General features: G+C 42.2%; 1 protein-coding gene across 1 annotated transcript; it reads left to right on the plus strand.

Annotated features, from left to right (window-relative positions):
• The first annotated feature begins 12394 nt into the window (after positions 1–12394).
• On the plus strand, positions 12395–13239 carry LOC133907884 (proline-rich protein 4-like). The gene is made up of 2 exons (XM_062349986.1): positions 12395–12560; positions 12791–13239. Exons 1-2 carry the CDS (start codon positions 12395–12397, stop codon positions 13156–13158), a joined length of 534 nt encoding a protein of 177 aa, XP_062205970.1. The 3' UTR covers positions 13159–13239.
• Positions 13240–15076: the final 1837 nt, after the last annotated feature.

Genomic DNA, 15076 nt, shown 5'->3' on the forward strand with positions numbered 1-15076 from the left:
AACGGGAGCATCATTCAAGGTATTGACTTTCATGGAAAGCTAGTTGTAGGAAGGCAATAGCTCAGAATGGACTAGCTTGGGGTTGCTATCGTCGTTGTTGTCATCCGCCATGAAGTAGAGGCCACTGAAGTCCTTGGCCTTGTTCTTGTTCTTTTCTTCCGGTTCATCCTCCTATGAGCTCTCCTCATCACTGGAAGAAGTGTCGATATAGTTGAGAGCCACCACGAACGCCCTAGAAGCCACTTGGCTGCCTCCTTAGACATCTTGTCATGATTCTTCTTGAAGAAGGGCTTCTTGTTTTTCTTCTTGTGCTTGCTGTAGTCGTGATCACCATCCTCCCTCTTCTTGAGCATGGAGCAATCTGCCTTGAAGTGGGTAGTGTCACCACACACAAAAGCACGCATGAGAACCATCCCTCCTCTAGTCTCGGTGATTTTTGTAGAAGTGGGTGAACTTCTTCATGACCAGCACAAGGTCCTCATCATCCAGCACGTTCACCTACTCCTCTGAGACACAAACCAAGGAAGACAAAACAAATCCACTCGAGAAGTGTTAGCACAAGAAAAGCAAGCTACAGACTGATGGCCAACCAACGCCATGTTCTAAGACAAGGGATTTCCAGGACCGATCCAAGCCTTATTGGCTATCTCTGTGGATTTGAGCTTGCTGAAGAGCTCATCAAAAGTCAATATTTCATAACTTGGAGACTCTTCAATGCTAGAGATCTTCACTTCCCATATGCTACGGTCAAGAGCATAGAGAAGCTTGGTCGCTCTCTCATGGTCAGAATAGGTTAAAACACCAACTGATCAAAGATTTCTAACAATCCCATCAAAGTGAGCAAACATCACATCCAAATACTCTCCGGGGCCTTACACAAACATTTGGTCTTCTTGGTTGTATGTGCTTTGGCGTCTAGCCTTAATATGATTAGTGCCTTCATGAAAGACACTGATAGTATTCCAGTTCTCTCAGGCAGTATAGCGGTACTAGACCTTGTCAAACTCATTCCAACTCAAGCTAGTGAACAAAATATTTCTGGCCTTGTTGTTGGCCTCATACTGTTTAATTTGAACCTGGTGTGAGCAACATGAATCTCATAGTTGCAATCAACTACTTCCCATATTATACTTCCTTGGCTTAGAAGATAAGCCTCCATACGCACCTTCTAGTACGAAAAATCACGGCCATTAAATAGCGGAATCTTCTCACTTCTCTCCATGTCACATACGGATCACAAAGCCAATTAAATTTAACAAGTGATCAAACTAGCTCTGATACCAATTGTAGGAACGAGATTGGTGACTAGAGGTGGGGTGAATAGGCGCCTGAACAAATTTCTTGCGAAATCGATGACCTTCTCCTTTTTGTATCACCCAATGCACCTAAAACTCAAGTGGAAGAAAAAATCGAGAGAAATTTTAACAAGAGAAAATTGAGGCAACACGACTCCACGGATGGTATATGAACCATAGGTTCCATTTAAGATCAATCCATGTGTCCTAGCACTCGAAAGGTCACAACTGGAAAAGAAACAAGAAAAGATGAACACCGAGCAACAAAACTCTCCAAGTTGATTGTCTAGATATAAGGGAATTCAAGACCCCATCACATAAGCGTATGTATGCAAATTTTATGCCTCTAGCAACAAGAAGAATGACCTCACAAGGTGCTGATATTTCAGCCCAAAAACCAAAACAAAAATCAGAATCCGAAAGAAAAACTTGCACACAAGGCAAGAATACCAAGAGAGGAAAACTAGAAGGAGAAAAATTCAAGCATATGAAACAAAATAAACTTCATTACCCAAAGTGATCAGCCCTACTTTAGGCAGATTACAAAGATTTTCTACTCAAAACTCTTACCTATTACATAGGCTAAGCACTCGTCCTCCTCTCCACTAAAGCCCTATCACAATACTCTCATAAGGGTGGCACAAGGGGCTCACATGGCTGGTTCACCCTCTCCCATAACCCTACCCCACTATTTATAGGCCTAGGAAACTTGACCCCTAAGTTTCTTAGTTTTTTTCCCAAAATACACCTCTCTTGTAGTACACTTCTACCTATCACCGATGGTATTTTAGTCTATTTTTTTCTCTATTTATCAGACGGCCGTGGTGCCTTTACGATTTAGCTTCGTCTCAATGCAAGCTTCGTGATGGTGCCACATACTCTTCTAGTCCTCCCACAGTTTTGAGCCCAAACCGCGAAACCCTAGCACACTTTTCAAAGCATGACTAGCCGCCACTTGCTTCAACCTGAAGGAAGCACTCCGATGATGACACGTGTCCTCCATCTTACGATCTTGACCGCTGGTAAGTCTCTTCCGCTCCCGAACCCTCGATCCACCTTTTCACTTGAACTAGCATCCCCTTCGCTTGACTTTGTCAACATGCCATCTTCATCCTCTGTTTCATACTTTGTTTGACCTTCATGTGTACAACTAGGATCACCCTTGACTCCACCCAGCCCTCCTTGATCGTCCAGCACCAAACACCCACTTAGCCCCGATCACTCGTCGTTGACTGCCAAGTTGCATCCATCATGTGTACACCTTGAAACAAGCAAACACATTTCTCCACACTCCAATACATCTCCAGGTTATCACAAAATCAAAAACTTCAACTCAGAGCACATCCTGCAGAAAACATGAACACCAAATATTCCAGTGTATTCTACTCCTGCACACTAGACCATCCGGTGAGTGTAACACTATCTGTTCCATGAAAATATTGCTTTCTGTAAGAAAAGGTCCTGTGAAAGTTTCCGGTGATCTCATGTCAATCACCGGATAATCCGGTGTGTGCCAATCCACTGAACCACCCTTTTGCAACCTCGGCAACAAAAGATCTGTTGCATTGTCCATTGTTCACAATCTCAGCACTGGACTATCCGGCGTACATAATCAAAGATGGCACCAAATATCTTCTCTCTATAGAAAATACTCCGACGCTCTGAAAGTCCATCACCAGACCATCCAGCGTTTGCTTTCATTTCTGCTTTAGCATTGAAAATGCTCCGGTGATACCCTCCGGTGTAGCCACCACATTCACCGAATATTCTGGTGCATTGATCTCCTATTTCACCTGAAAAATTGCTCTCTGCAGGAAATAGTCTAGCGAGTACACACTACCCACACCGGAACTTCCAAGGAACATCGAAACATCCGATGTTCACACCGGAACTTCCAATGTGTGTAATTTTTCTATGTACAGAGAAGAATTTGCCAATTCCAAACACTGCCAACTCGAGTTAGACATGAACAAGAACAAGCATCCATAAACACATGATAACCAAGTTCAAGACACATCAATTGTTGTCAATGCCTCATCACATGCAAACCAAGACACGTTTTCACTTGGTTTCTTAGACACCATGGTGCACACAGAACCATCTAGGAGAGATCTGCCTGGACATTCGAGTGCATCGAGTTCCCTATCCCAACATTAGCCTCAAGATGCGCTAGTTGTGTCGCCTTTGCCCACTCCACCATCTCCAGTTAAGCAACCTGAAGGTAGCCTAGAGAAGAAGAAGTCCAAGCCAGGGGCCAAGAAGCAGTTACCGAAGAAATCTAAGTGCTCTGTTAAGGACTCAATCGCCGAGAAGCGCCAGATAGCAGCAACTCGGGCTTAGGACAACCCAAAATTCAAGATTGCGAAACCCTTGCTACCGGCAGATCCACTTCAGAGGGTGAGACAACCATGTGTCCAATTGCATAATTACTACCGGTAAGGTTGTAGAGAGTAGATGATTTACATTGTCCTCTATTACCAAAATTGTCACTTCTTGCAAGGGGATGACTACTTTCTTGTGGGCTTCAATGACTTATATGACCTCTTCAACCTCGATGGCCTGGACGTGGGGTTATTGCGATGATTTACATTGTAAGCCCTTTCAAACTAGACATTTTTTAATTATTACCACTAATTCTCCAAGCTAACTAATTCTTATATGTAGACAATTGATACAAGAAATATGGAAGAATGATCCCTTCACATTCCTTGACCCTCAAATTATGACGATTTCTGTGATGGAACAACAAAGGGAATTCATTGTGGCAAATGTGGCTAATGCAATGAGCCATTTTTCGAAGAGGGACAACCTGATGGCTACCCACAACACGGGTGGCCATTGGATCTTACTGGTCGTTACACCCAAGTGGAACTTGGTCTAGTACATCGATTCATCAAAACCAGTAGTAGGACCTAACAATGAATTGGGAGTATATGACTATACTTTGGTCAAACAAATCATCGACGAATAACTTTGTCATGACTTAGGTTATATACTGAACTTTCTAAACTTACATCAAATGTTGACTATTGGATCACTCTTCGCATGTAGGGCTTTTGACAAGTATATGTGTTGTGATCAAAAGTACGATTCGAAGAAGTCCCGCACACTGACACATAATACTTCACGGTAAGTGCTAGCACACATATTTGCAAACACTCTACTGCTACCTTTTTTTGAACTGATGGCCTTTTTCCCTCTCCAGTGCCACCAACAACCACCAGGCAACGCCTGTGGCTTCTATGTTGCGCATCGCATGCTGCTAACGTTGCCAGCCAAGTATATGAAATCCCCAGATGTAAGATAATTGCATAGTATTTTCATAGCTACTTTGATTCATTACTAATATCCAATGACAAAATGATTTTGCTCACGCTAATTGCATACTTTTCCATAACTACTTTCATTCAACAGGAATTCATCTTATCGGACGACAACATCAAGGAGTCTGAACTCGCCAACATTTGAGGATGGATCGCCGCGTTCATAATGATGGAAGTCATCTCTTCGAAAAGCGTGTTCTATTGTAGGGACATGGTGTCTTGACTTGTGTAATTTGTGGTTGCACTTTTGACTTCTGTAATTTGTAGTTATCTTAATGTTGACTTACGCCATTGTACATTTTGATTATATATATGTGCATATCACGTGACTTGATCCCTACAATGTGGGTATCTTGAAATGCATGGTGTGGCATGAATGTTTTGAGTGATTTCGATATGGGTATGTGGATGTGTCTTTTTTAAAGGAGAAGACAACTGCTAAATCCAGATATTGCTTTAGGATGCAGCTAGGAAACAGGTAAATCCCTTCGGAGGATGAGACCATTAGTTATGGGTGAAAACTTCACCCGTCACTACAGAGGCCACCAGTGACAGGTGGTAAATTCACCCATCACTAATGACTGAGTCCTATTGACGGGAAGCTTTCTAATCACTCAGTTGGACCCGATTATTAGTTACAGGTGGTAAATAGACCCGTCACTGATGACTCGATCAACCATGACGGGTTGTAGTTACCACCCGCCACTAATGACCGAGTCCCTAAGATGGGTTAAAAAGCTACCCGTAACTGGGACTCGATAGTTAGTGATAGGTGGTAAATACACCTGTCACTAATGACCGAGTCCCTAAGATGGGTTGGAAAGCTACCCGTCACTGGGACTCAAGTAGTGACGAGTAGTAAATACATCCGTCACTAGTGACGGTCACGATGTTGGGCAACAGGCCTTCTCACGCCATAGGAGACGCACTTTAGTGACGTATCTCAACTATGACCCATCACTGGTGACAATCATTAGTGACGAGTCATAATCCATCACTAATGTTTCATCATTAGTGATGCAATAAAAGTAACATGTACGATAATCATCACTAATGATGTTTATCACCCGTCACTAATATGTTGTTATTTCGTAGTGCCCAAAAGGAGTTTCCAACCATTTCTAATTAATATCAGTGCTGAAAATAGTTCAAATTTATTTGTCGATCAATTAAATGTCAAAAGTTTCAAAAACAAATTAAAAAAATACTAGTAGTTAGCAGGAACTTGTGGTATAATTTCCAAGACTCATAAACTACTGCATGTTCATAAAAAATTTTTAAGACCAATGAAAACATGTAATCATAAATAAATGATGGAAACTGTAGCTAACCTCCAAAATTTTAGGAAAAAAACTCTAGTGGAACATCAAATATTTGGTTCAGAATCTTGCAACTACACTACATAAAAACAGTTATCCATGTCGCCCCATCAATGCCGGTTATGATAGAACAGACACTGATGAAGTATCAATATCAGTTCATAACTTTACACGCTCGATCAAACGATCGAGCCGAGTTGAATCGGCACTGATACTCAGTATCAGTACCGTCTCTTGTAACAAATTGGCACTGGTATTTCAGTGTCGGCTGGTAACCATGAGCCGACATTGATAATGAGTACCAGTGCCGGTTTGTATTATGGGCCAGCACTAATAAGTCTACTATCTATAAAAGGCGTCTTTCTCTTCCCCAAGCTTTCTCGATGTCAGCCAGCCTTTTCTGCCCCTCTCTGAAGGTATATTTCTTATACTATGTGAAGATACTCTAGTTCATTTTCACTTTCTCCATATTTCACTAAAGCTTGAGTTTGAGCATTAAGATTTCAAAACAATGATTCATTTCTTGAGCAGTTGTATGATAGCTATAGATATAATTAGTATCTACTAAGAATATGCCTTAATTTCTATTAAGTAAAAAGTTTTAATTACCTAATATACAATAAATTACAAACCTAAATATATAATAAATTAATTCCTGCAAAAAATAATGATCAAGTACTACACAAATTATATGTCTAATATAAACCCTATTATAAAATAAATTGCATACCTATATATACAACAAAATGTTTTGTCAAAAAAGAAAAACAATATCAGTTCTAGTTATAAAAAAAACAAGTACTGATAATCCAACTATCAGTGTCAGATGGTATTTAACACCGGCACTGATAGTCCAACTATTAGTGCTGGCTATGGGTTCAAAACTGGCACTGATAGTCCAACTATCAATGCCGACTCGGTTACACAATCGGCACTAATTCTAGTAATAGTGTCGGTTGTAAACCACAGCCGGCGCTGATACTCTATCCCTATATAAGAAGGACTTAGTCGTAGCCTCTCCATTCCTTCGTTCTGCGCCAGTTGATTTTCACTATCTCACCAACGCTGTAGTCCGCAGAGCCAATGCTACCTCCCCGTCCCTGTCGCCATCCCTAGAGCCCCACCATCCTCATCCCCGTCGCCATCCCCAAATGCAGACACTGCCTCCCGACCGTCACCGTCCCCAAAGCTAACGCTGCCTCCCCCACCATCCTCATCCCTATCGATGTCCCCAGAGCCGATGTCGCATCCCCGTTGTTGCTGCCCCAGAGCTGACACCGCCTCCCCGCAATTGCCATCCCTGTCACCATCCCTGGAGCTAACACTGCCTCCCTACTATCACTATCCCTGGAGCATCATCGTCCACACCCCGTCGCCGTCCTCAAAGCCGACGCCTGTGGGGAACCATCCAAATTATATTCTAATTAATTATCAGGAATGATTATTAACATAATCACATCCTCAACGATTAATCATAATCCAATTACAGTAGTCCCAGGACGTGTTTTCTGCCCAACATCAGAACACATGCCTTTTCAACATATAACATCACAACAAAGCTTAAGAAAGAGCGAGTAATTAAATTATATTACAAGTTCTGAAGCATTTAACCATTTAACCATTTACATAAGTTACAACTAAAGGAAGCTGAGAGGATAAAGAACCATTTACCTCCTAACCAAAACTAGAAACTACGTAGCAGAAGATTAACATTTATGAACCAATAAAAGCTAGGTGAAGCTATATGCCCTTAGGCTCTACCCAAAAGCCTAGCGCCACGAGTAGTTTGCACTAGTCATTCCCGCCACCTACATGGTGGGCATGAAGTAGCCAAACACGAGCTCCTCCTCACCGGTAGAACATGAAAGAGTAGTGTGAGTATGAAGGTAATCGCAAGACTTAATCCATAGTGGGTACATATAATAGCTCGACTCTAAGGATTATGCATTGAGCCATTAGCAAGGAGTGGGCCAAAGGTTAAGTAAATTCACATTCGTAAGCAACCTTAACACCTACGTGTGAGCACCTAAACTTAACCACATCTACCTTTCTGCTATGTAGCTTGACTTGCATATAGATGTAAATGGAACCATCTCTTGAGCATAATTGTAAAGCAAACCATCTCATCCAACCATACCACACATCCCACATTGATAACTCTACGACTACTACAAATGGATAGAAGCATGCTCATGACCGAGAGCGTGGAAATTTGAATTGTTCCTACACCCTGCAGGGGGTACAACTTTACCCACATAACTCGAGGATCATACGGCTTGAGTGACCACACAGTCCCATCCAAGAGGGTACTCGTGCCAACCTTTTCTAATTAGCCTCAGCCATTTGAATCAGGCAACGCTTAGTGCGAAGCCCACTTAGGTTAACTCCCGAAGCAACCACAAGTGTCTCTATAAGCCTGTCCGCTCACACCGTCGATGTGCAAGCCCAAATGATAACATCTATAGAGGTATTCGGCTTATCTTACCATTAGATCAACATATAGTTAGTACAAAAAGTACTAGAGCCAACTGCAACAACAGACTATGCTTAAAGGATGCAAGCGGTCTATGGTATCTAGGTTCCTCTCCCAAACTACACTGAAGAACTCCTCCGATGCAGAAGATACCCCTAATACCGCCAACATCTCGCATCATTCTCACATCTCATATAACCCACATCATTGTCATTGCGTTTGTAAACAACAAGTAGGCCCTAAGCTCACAAACAATGGTGGCGCCATCGCTCAACTTCTACCAGGACTTATGCATTGCTAAGCATTTTGAATAACTCTTAAGTTAGACATCAATAATATTTTCATGGCTATAACGATATGGACGATCAACAAATCAAGGCACAGGTAATGTAATTCATCAACATAGGTTCTACCCATCAAAACTCGACAATGGACCCACTACTCATGCAAATATACATAAAGCGTAATTTATCAAGTTATACAATACGAGATCCGAAGTAGTAGGTTGAGTATGCTTAAATGCTTATCTTGTTGTTTCGGTGGTTGCCTGATACTCCCGGCACAACACTCACAGGATTCTGGGGGTCCGATGCCGCCCTCAACCACTTGTATCGGTGACGTAACGCCCTCTAAACAAATCAAGAATGCATTGCATAAACAACCAAATGGTGGAAAGGTGTGCATATGATGCATGTTTGAATATTAGTAGAGCGTCGTGTTTCAAAAATATTTGCAAAAGACCACCAATTGATTAGGGTTTCGAAGTTTGAAACCCCGGATAAGGAAACCTAAGTACATACAGCCTTAAAGGGCTGGCAGTCTGAACGACGTGGAGGTGGCAGTCTGACCGTCGACCTGGAGAAGGTTTTGGCATCTAGCGGCCAGACCGACAGTATGTCGGTGGTCAGACTACCGTCTGGCAGTCAAACCGGCCCTAGTGGCGGTCTAACTGCAAGACCCTACCGACGCCACTTCTCGAGGCTGCTTGCAAAGGCTCTGGTGAAACCTTCAATCACGAAGGGTACCAAAACTCTCTATGGGACTAGTGGAGTGCTTCTGAAGTGATTTAGACAACATTCATTGAGATAAACTCAAAATACCCTATGGATAAGCCCTAGGCTAGGATTAAGCTTAAGTATAAATGACATGGGAATTGATTCGAGCTTCAGAATGATGGAGAATTGGTAGGGGATGCCTCACCTTAGTGTAGGGAAGCTTTTTATTGGAGGGGTTCACTCCGGGAAAGCTCCGATTTAGATATCAGGCTCTGAGGTGGTGTAGGGGCTTGAGGTGGATAAACGCGCATAGGAACTCCCCCGATAACAAGGATGAAGGGGATGAGCTCGAGAAAGCCTTCGGGGAGCTTGAGGAAGTTTCCTCCATTGATCTCCGGTCATCATGGACGTCGAGGTGGTCTCTCCCTCTCTCTTGGTGTGGGTGAAGGGTGAGTGACAGTGAGAGTGTGAGAGAGAGTGAGTGTGATAGAGTTTTTCGATTTTCTTATGCTATGGCCGTTAGACTGTGGGATAGGTGCGTCAGACTGCAGGAAGCCCACGTGGCTGCCCCCTGGTGGTCAGACCGCTAGAAGGGTCTTTTGCTGAAATTTTCTAATTCTCCCCTATTTCTATTCTTCATCTTCTCCAAATTATTTAGGGCTTCCCTAAGGATCTCTAGACTATCTATAAAGTATTTTTGAAACATGTTTAAACTCAAGTTATCAAACAAATATGCATTAACATAATGCCATAATGATTATGAATGCTTAATCATGGATTAGCATTTTGGGATGTGACAACGCTGCCTCCCTGCCATCCCACCGCCGGAGCCAACACCACCTCCCCACTGTCCTCATTCCTGTCACTTCGATTTAGTAAACAAATGTGGTTACTTTGTTGTGTAATCAGACGACAATTTAGTGGTTGAAGTAACTGATGATCTTTATATGGAATTAGTTCAATTGTGCTCTTGATTTGTTGAAGAACGAAAGTGAGCATTTTGGTTTGTTGAAGAACGAACATATTGTTGTGGGCTTAGTGGTTGTTACTTTGGTTGAATTGTGTTGGAAGGTTGGTTATGGTTGTGTTATTAAGATGGGTTGGTGAATTATTAAATTTTGTTTCTTTATTTTCGTGCTGATTACTTAAGTTGAACTTTGTTGGATGTAGGAACATATACGATTTATTTCATCTGCAGCATGCCTATCTTGAAGTTTGGTGAAACCTTATAAATGTTTGTTGGAGTTTTAGCCACATTTCACTTCAAAAATTGACAGATTGTGATATTCAACTCGAAAATAACTCTCCAGGATAATGCCACCTCAAAACATATAGTGTACTTCATTAGCAACTTAATTAGCCCCATCTCGGTTAGGGCCATAGCCCAGGGCCGGCCTCCAGAGAGATAAAATTTGTTGGTTTACATATATTTTACTTTTTGTAGATGTGGCATGGATATAGCAGGTATCATGGATGCATCCGAAGTAGCATCTACATCCTGTCGCCGTAGTGCCCCCCACGTCCTCCCGGCATATTCCTCTACGAACTTGATGCCTGGCCTCCCTGGTGCCACCGGGAGGATCAAGTGGGTATATTTTAGCTGACTATAACTATTTCAAATTGAAAGCGCTTGAGCAGAATGTGGAGGATATGGTTTCAATGACTATCAGTCTGTCACAGTTACATGCACTTGACACGGTTAATGCCACAAATTTTAGTCTATAGTATTGTTTCATATATTATTAAATTTTCTCTTCATATTCTGTAGGATTTTTACTGGAACAACAAGATGCATTTGGATGTTAGCTTGGGTTCATTTTTACGTTATGTCATGGAGTGGCTGGGTTTCACAATGATTGACCCGAAAGTCAAAAGAGTTCATTAAGGTAGGTATCAGGCTTATGTGAAATTCTATGGAGATGATTTCACTATTTATGGAACTGTGATGGATCTGTCATTTCTTGCTCGAGATAGTGCACTCGTTTATGCACTACACCGTTTGGAAGATATATATGGAGTCGCAACTATGAAGACTATATGATACGATATGTACCGTAGAATCAGGGATGAGTGCATTTGCAATGTCTCTAACCTATGATGTGAACTATGATAATATTTATTTGTAGATGTTGATGAACTCATGATTATGTGTGGATGTGAATGAACTATTTGTGATCCATATCTTCATGTGATGAATGCCTACATATATTTAAATACAAATTTAAATACGGTTTTTTAATGTCGTATTATTGAATTCATATTTTATTTGTGTCTACAAAAGTATCAATACCGGCTTATCACATTAGTCGGCACTGATACTCAGACTATCAATGTCGATTCATTCTTATAGACTGGCACTGATAATCTGAATATCAGTGCCGGTTCTTTATAATGGACCAATACTGATACTCATTATTAGTGATAGTTTACAAACCGACACTAACAATCTATGACCTTCAATGCTGAGTAATCAAATTTCGGTTAAAAACCACCATTAATAATGTTTTTAAACTGACACCGATGATTTCGAGTAGGGCTGGTTCGGCGGCTGCTCGTACAGGTCTTTTCTGGAATGACGGTCTTCTTACGAAACAGACTACGTACTCTTCACTGTACGTAGTACACCTATAGTAGCTAGGTACTGTACACGAGTCCAGAAATTATCATGCATGCACCAATGACAGACGGACACGTGATGCGTAATATGTCCTGAAACACGCTGCATGCACGTGATGCAATAACGTAAACCTAGCTGCGTGTGATCAAATCAACGGACGGCATTGATTCGCAGACCTGTAAATTCGGCGCCAAAAACTATCTGGCCACTCATATAACCTTTCGGCCCAGGAGCCCAGCTGTGCAGAAATGCGGTCCATGCATGCAGACGCCTATATAAGCCAGGCGTTGCCTCTCCTTGCTTTACACAAGCAGCGAGCAACAAGACACAGTAGCACATAGCAAACACCTACGTACCTAGCTAGGGTTCAAAATGGCAGCTACGCCAGGAGGCTTAGTCTTCGTTTTCTGCGCGGCCGTAATGGTAGTCGCCGTTGCAAACGCGGCCGCTGGCGAGGCAGAGGCGGCGGTCGTCGTCGGCATGGCCAAGTGCGCCGACTGCTCGAGGAAGAATATGAAAGCTGAGGCGGTTTTTAAGGGTATAGTTATACTCCCTCATGTCAGAAAAAGAGTGATTATGACTCTCGGTTTCTTACACTGAAAATATATGTTCAAACCAAATAAAAGTGTGATATTGTGAAAGTACTTTTATAGATTATTTTTAGTTATAGACTATTTTCAAATGGCAAATCTAAAAACATATAGAAATGTTATAGGCCAAACAAGAAATTGGTGGACTAATTGTTGTGTTTTGGCCATGCATGTTCAGGTCTCCAGGTGGTGATCAAGTGCAACAACAGCCACGGCGAGTACGAGAGCAAGGCCGTCGGCGGGCTGGACAACTCCGGCTCCTTCAGCATCCCACTCGCCGCCGATGTTGTCAGCAGCGCTGACTGCTTCGCGCAGCTCCAAAGCGCGGAGGGCATGCCGTGCTCGGGGCAGGAGCCATCCTGGATTCATCCATTCTCGAATGGCACCTTCGTCGCCCTCGCGGGGAAGACGCACTACGTGTCATCGCAGTGCTCGGCAGCCATCTGCGCCTGGATCAAGGAGCACATCTACGATCATATCCACAACCACAAGAAGCACCTCTACCACTTCTTCCACGGATCGCCATCACCGGCTCCGGCGAACTAAATACGTCCCCTAAATCTTTACATTGCTCTGTCTAGCATGCTTACGAAGCTGGAGGATGAGCAGTGATCGATGTTGGCATCAGTACCCTATGCATGGCGTCATGCGGTCGCCTTCTGGTTTCAGATTATTCTAATTTCATGCCCTAGTTTCGGAAGAATAGGGTTGCAAAGTGTGAGATTGCACTGAGTGCACTAGCAGCTAAGATCTACGCAACTGATCAGTATGTGTTTTTCTATTGTCTGCTATACATATTAAACAGTTTGCGTGTTTTTCAATAAGTGTCCTGGCGTACTGGGTATATGTGAGAAATTTGCGTGTTTTCCAATAAATATTATGTCAGTATATTATGTAAACAATTTGTGTGTTCTCCAATAAATCCTATATCAGTACGTGTAAGCAATTTGTGTTTCTTTTGTGCAATAAATGTACATCATTTATTTTATGAAGTAATAATCTGTTTAAGATTTAAGAAAATAGTTGAAGAGGGCAGCAATAGTAATCATATTACCACGGCAAGTTGAGCTAGCAAGGCGGACCTCAGCAAGACATGCTAATCCACGCTGCCTATAGACGGGAAAAGCAAAGCTGCTCGTACCAACAGCTGCAGGCAAGATCTGGCACCACATAATGCTACGTTAAGATTCGTACGCGTGTGCTTCTTGGTTGAATTTCTCCTCCTCAGCTTTTCTGCGTGTCTCTCGGTCTCTCTCTCTCTCTCCTCAGCTTTTCTCCAACTCTCTCGGCAGGAATCAGGGGAGAGGAGAGAGAACAAGGACTGCGGCCGCTGGTACACCTAGATTTTCTAGTAGATTTCTGCAACATAAATGCTGGACATGTGGGCGGCGATATGGGCGGTACAGTGGCCGCCGGAGAATACAGCGAGGTTGGCAATCTCCAGTACTCGCGTCCGGCGATCACGGCGAAACACAATCCCTCGGACGGGACGAAACCGTCGCCTAGGCGCTCGTAACCCGATCCTTCCGTCTGTTATACCTCCATCGTTGGGTTAGCACTTAGCAGGTGTTTGGTTACTAAACAGAGGTTTTATAGAGCTGCAACAGTACGAGGAAAAGCAGATTGAGCAGAGCTATATTTGTTTAAAAAAATTAAAATTATCTGATTGGTTGTATTTGTTTGGATATACTGAATTGAATTTCTGTTTGATTAACTAAATTTGATATCATATGAGCAGATACGAGAGTTAAGATTATAATTAGTGATTTATATGAAAATGATTTTGTGACACTGATAAGTGAGTCTGCCTACAAGAGCAGATGCATAGTTTGGATCCACTAGTCAGGTTGCGGGGTGATGTTTGAATTGAGCTTCACTCCTGAGTATGGATAATATCGTATATTTGTATCCGTCGGGTCATACTAAAATAGTGAATATGAGCAAACATCCATATTTCTTTCTAAAATTAAACACATTCATTGAGTAGACTATAAAAAATTCAGACAACCAAACACACTCTTATACCTCATGTCTAGCTTGTACCCAGAAAATCTAGCTGTCTTGCTATTGTGCTCACCTTACATGGTGCCCTCCATTCCGCCAGTCTATCACCGTAAACCTACCTTTGCTCTATTATATTGTTGCTCCCACTGAACGAGGTTATACGTTTTAAACTAAAATTTCAATATCAAACTAAAAGTTCTCGTTTCAAAGTTTTCATCTCAAACTTGTATGTTTCAAAAACCGAATTAAAAGTTTTAGAATGTGAACTGGAAGTACTTGGTGGTTTTAAAATCTGAAGTGAACTTCTGTTAAAAGTTTTGAAATCTAGATGTTTGTACAAACCGAATTAAAAGTCCCAAGTTCTAAACTGAAAGCTCAACATCAAGAATCGATGCATTCATTTGCCCAGACGATTAAATATTGTGTGAGCGGGATACATGGCTGAAGTGTCGTCCATCTG

The sequence above is a fragment of the Phragmites australis genome, chromosome 24 (assembly GCF_958298935.1).
Source record: "Phragmites australis chromosome 24, lpPhrAust1.1, whole genome shotgun sequence".
NCBI classification, from domain to species: Eukaryota; Viridiplantae; Streptophyta; class Magnoliopsida; order Poales; family Poaceae; genus Phragmites; species Phragmites australis.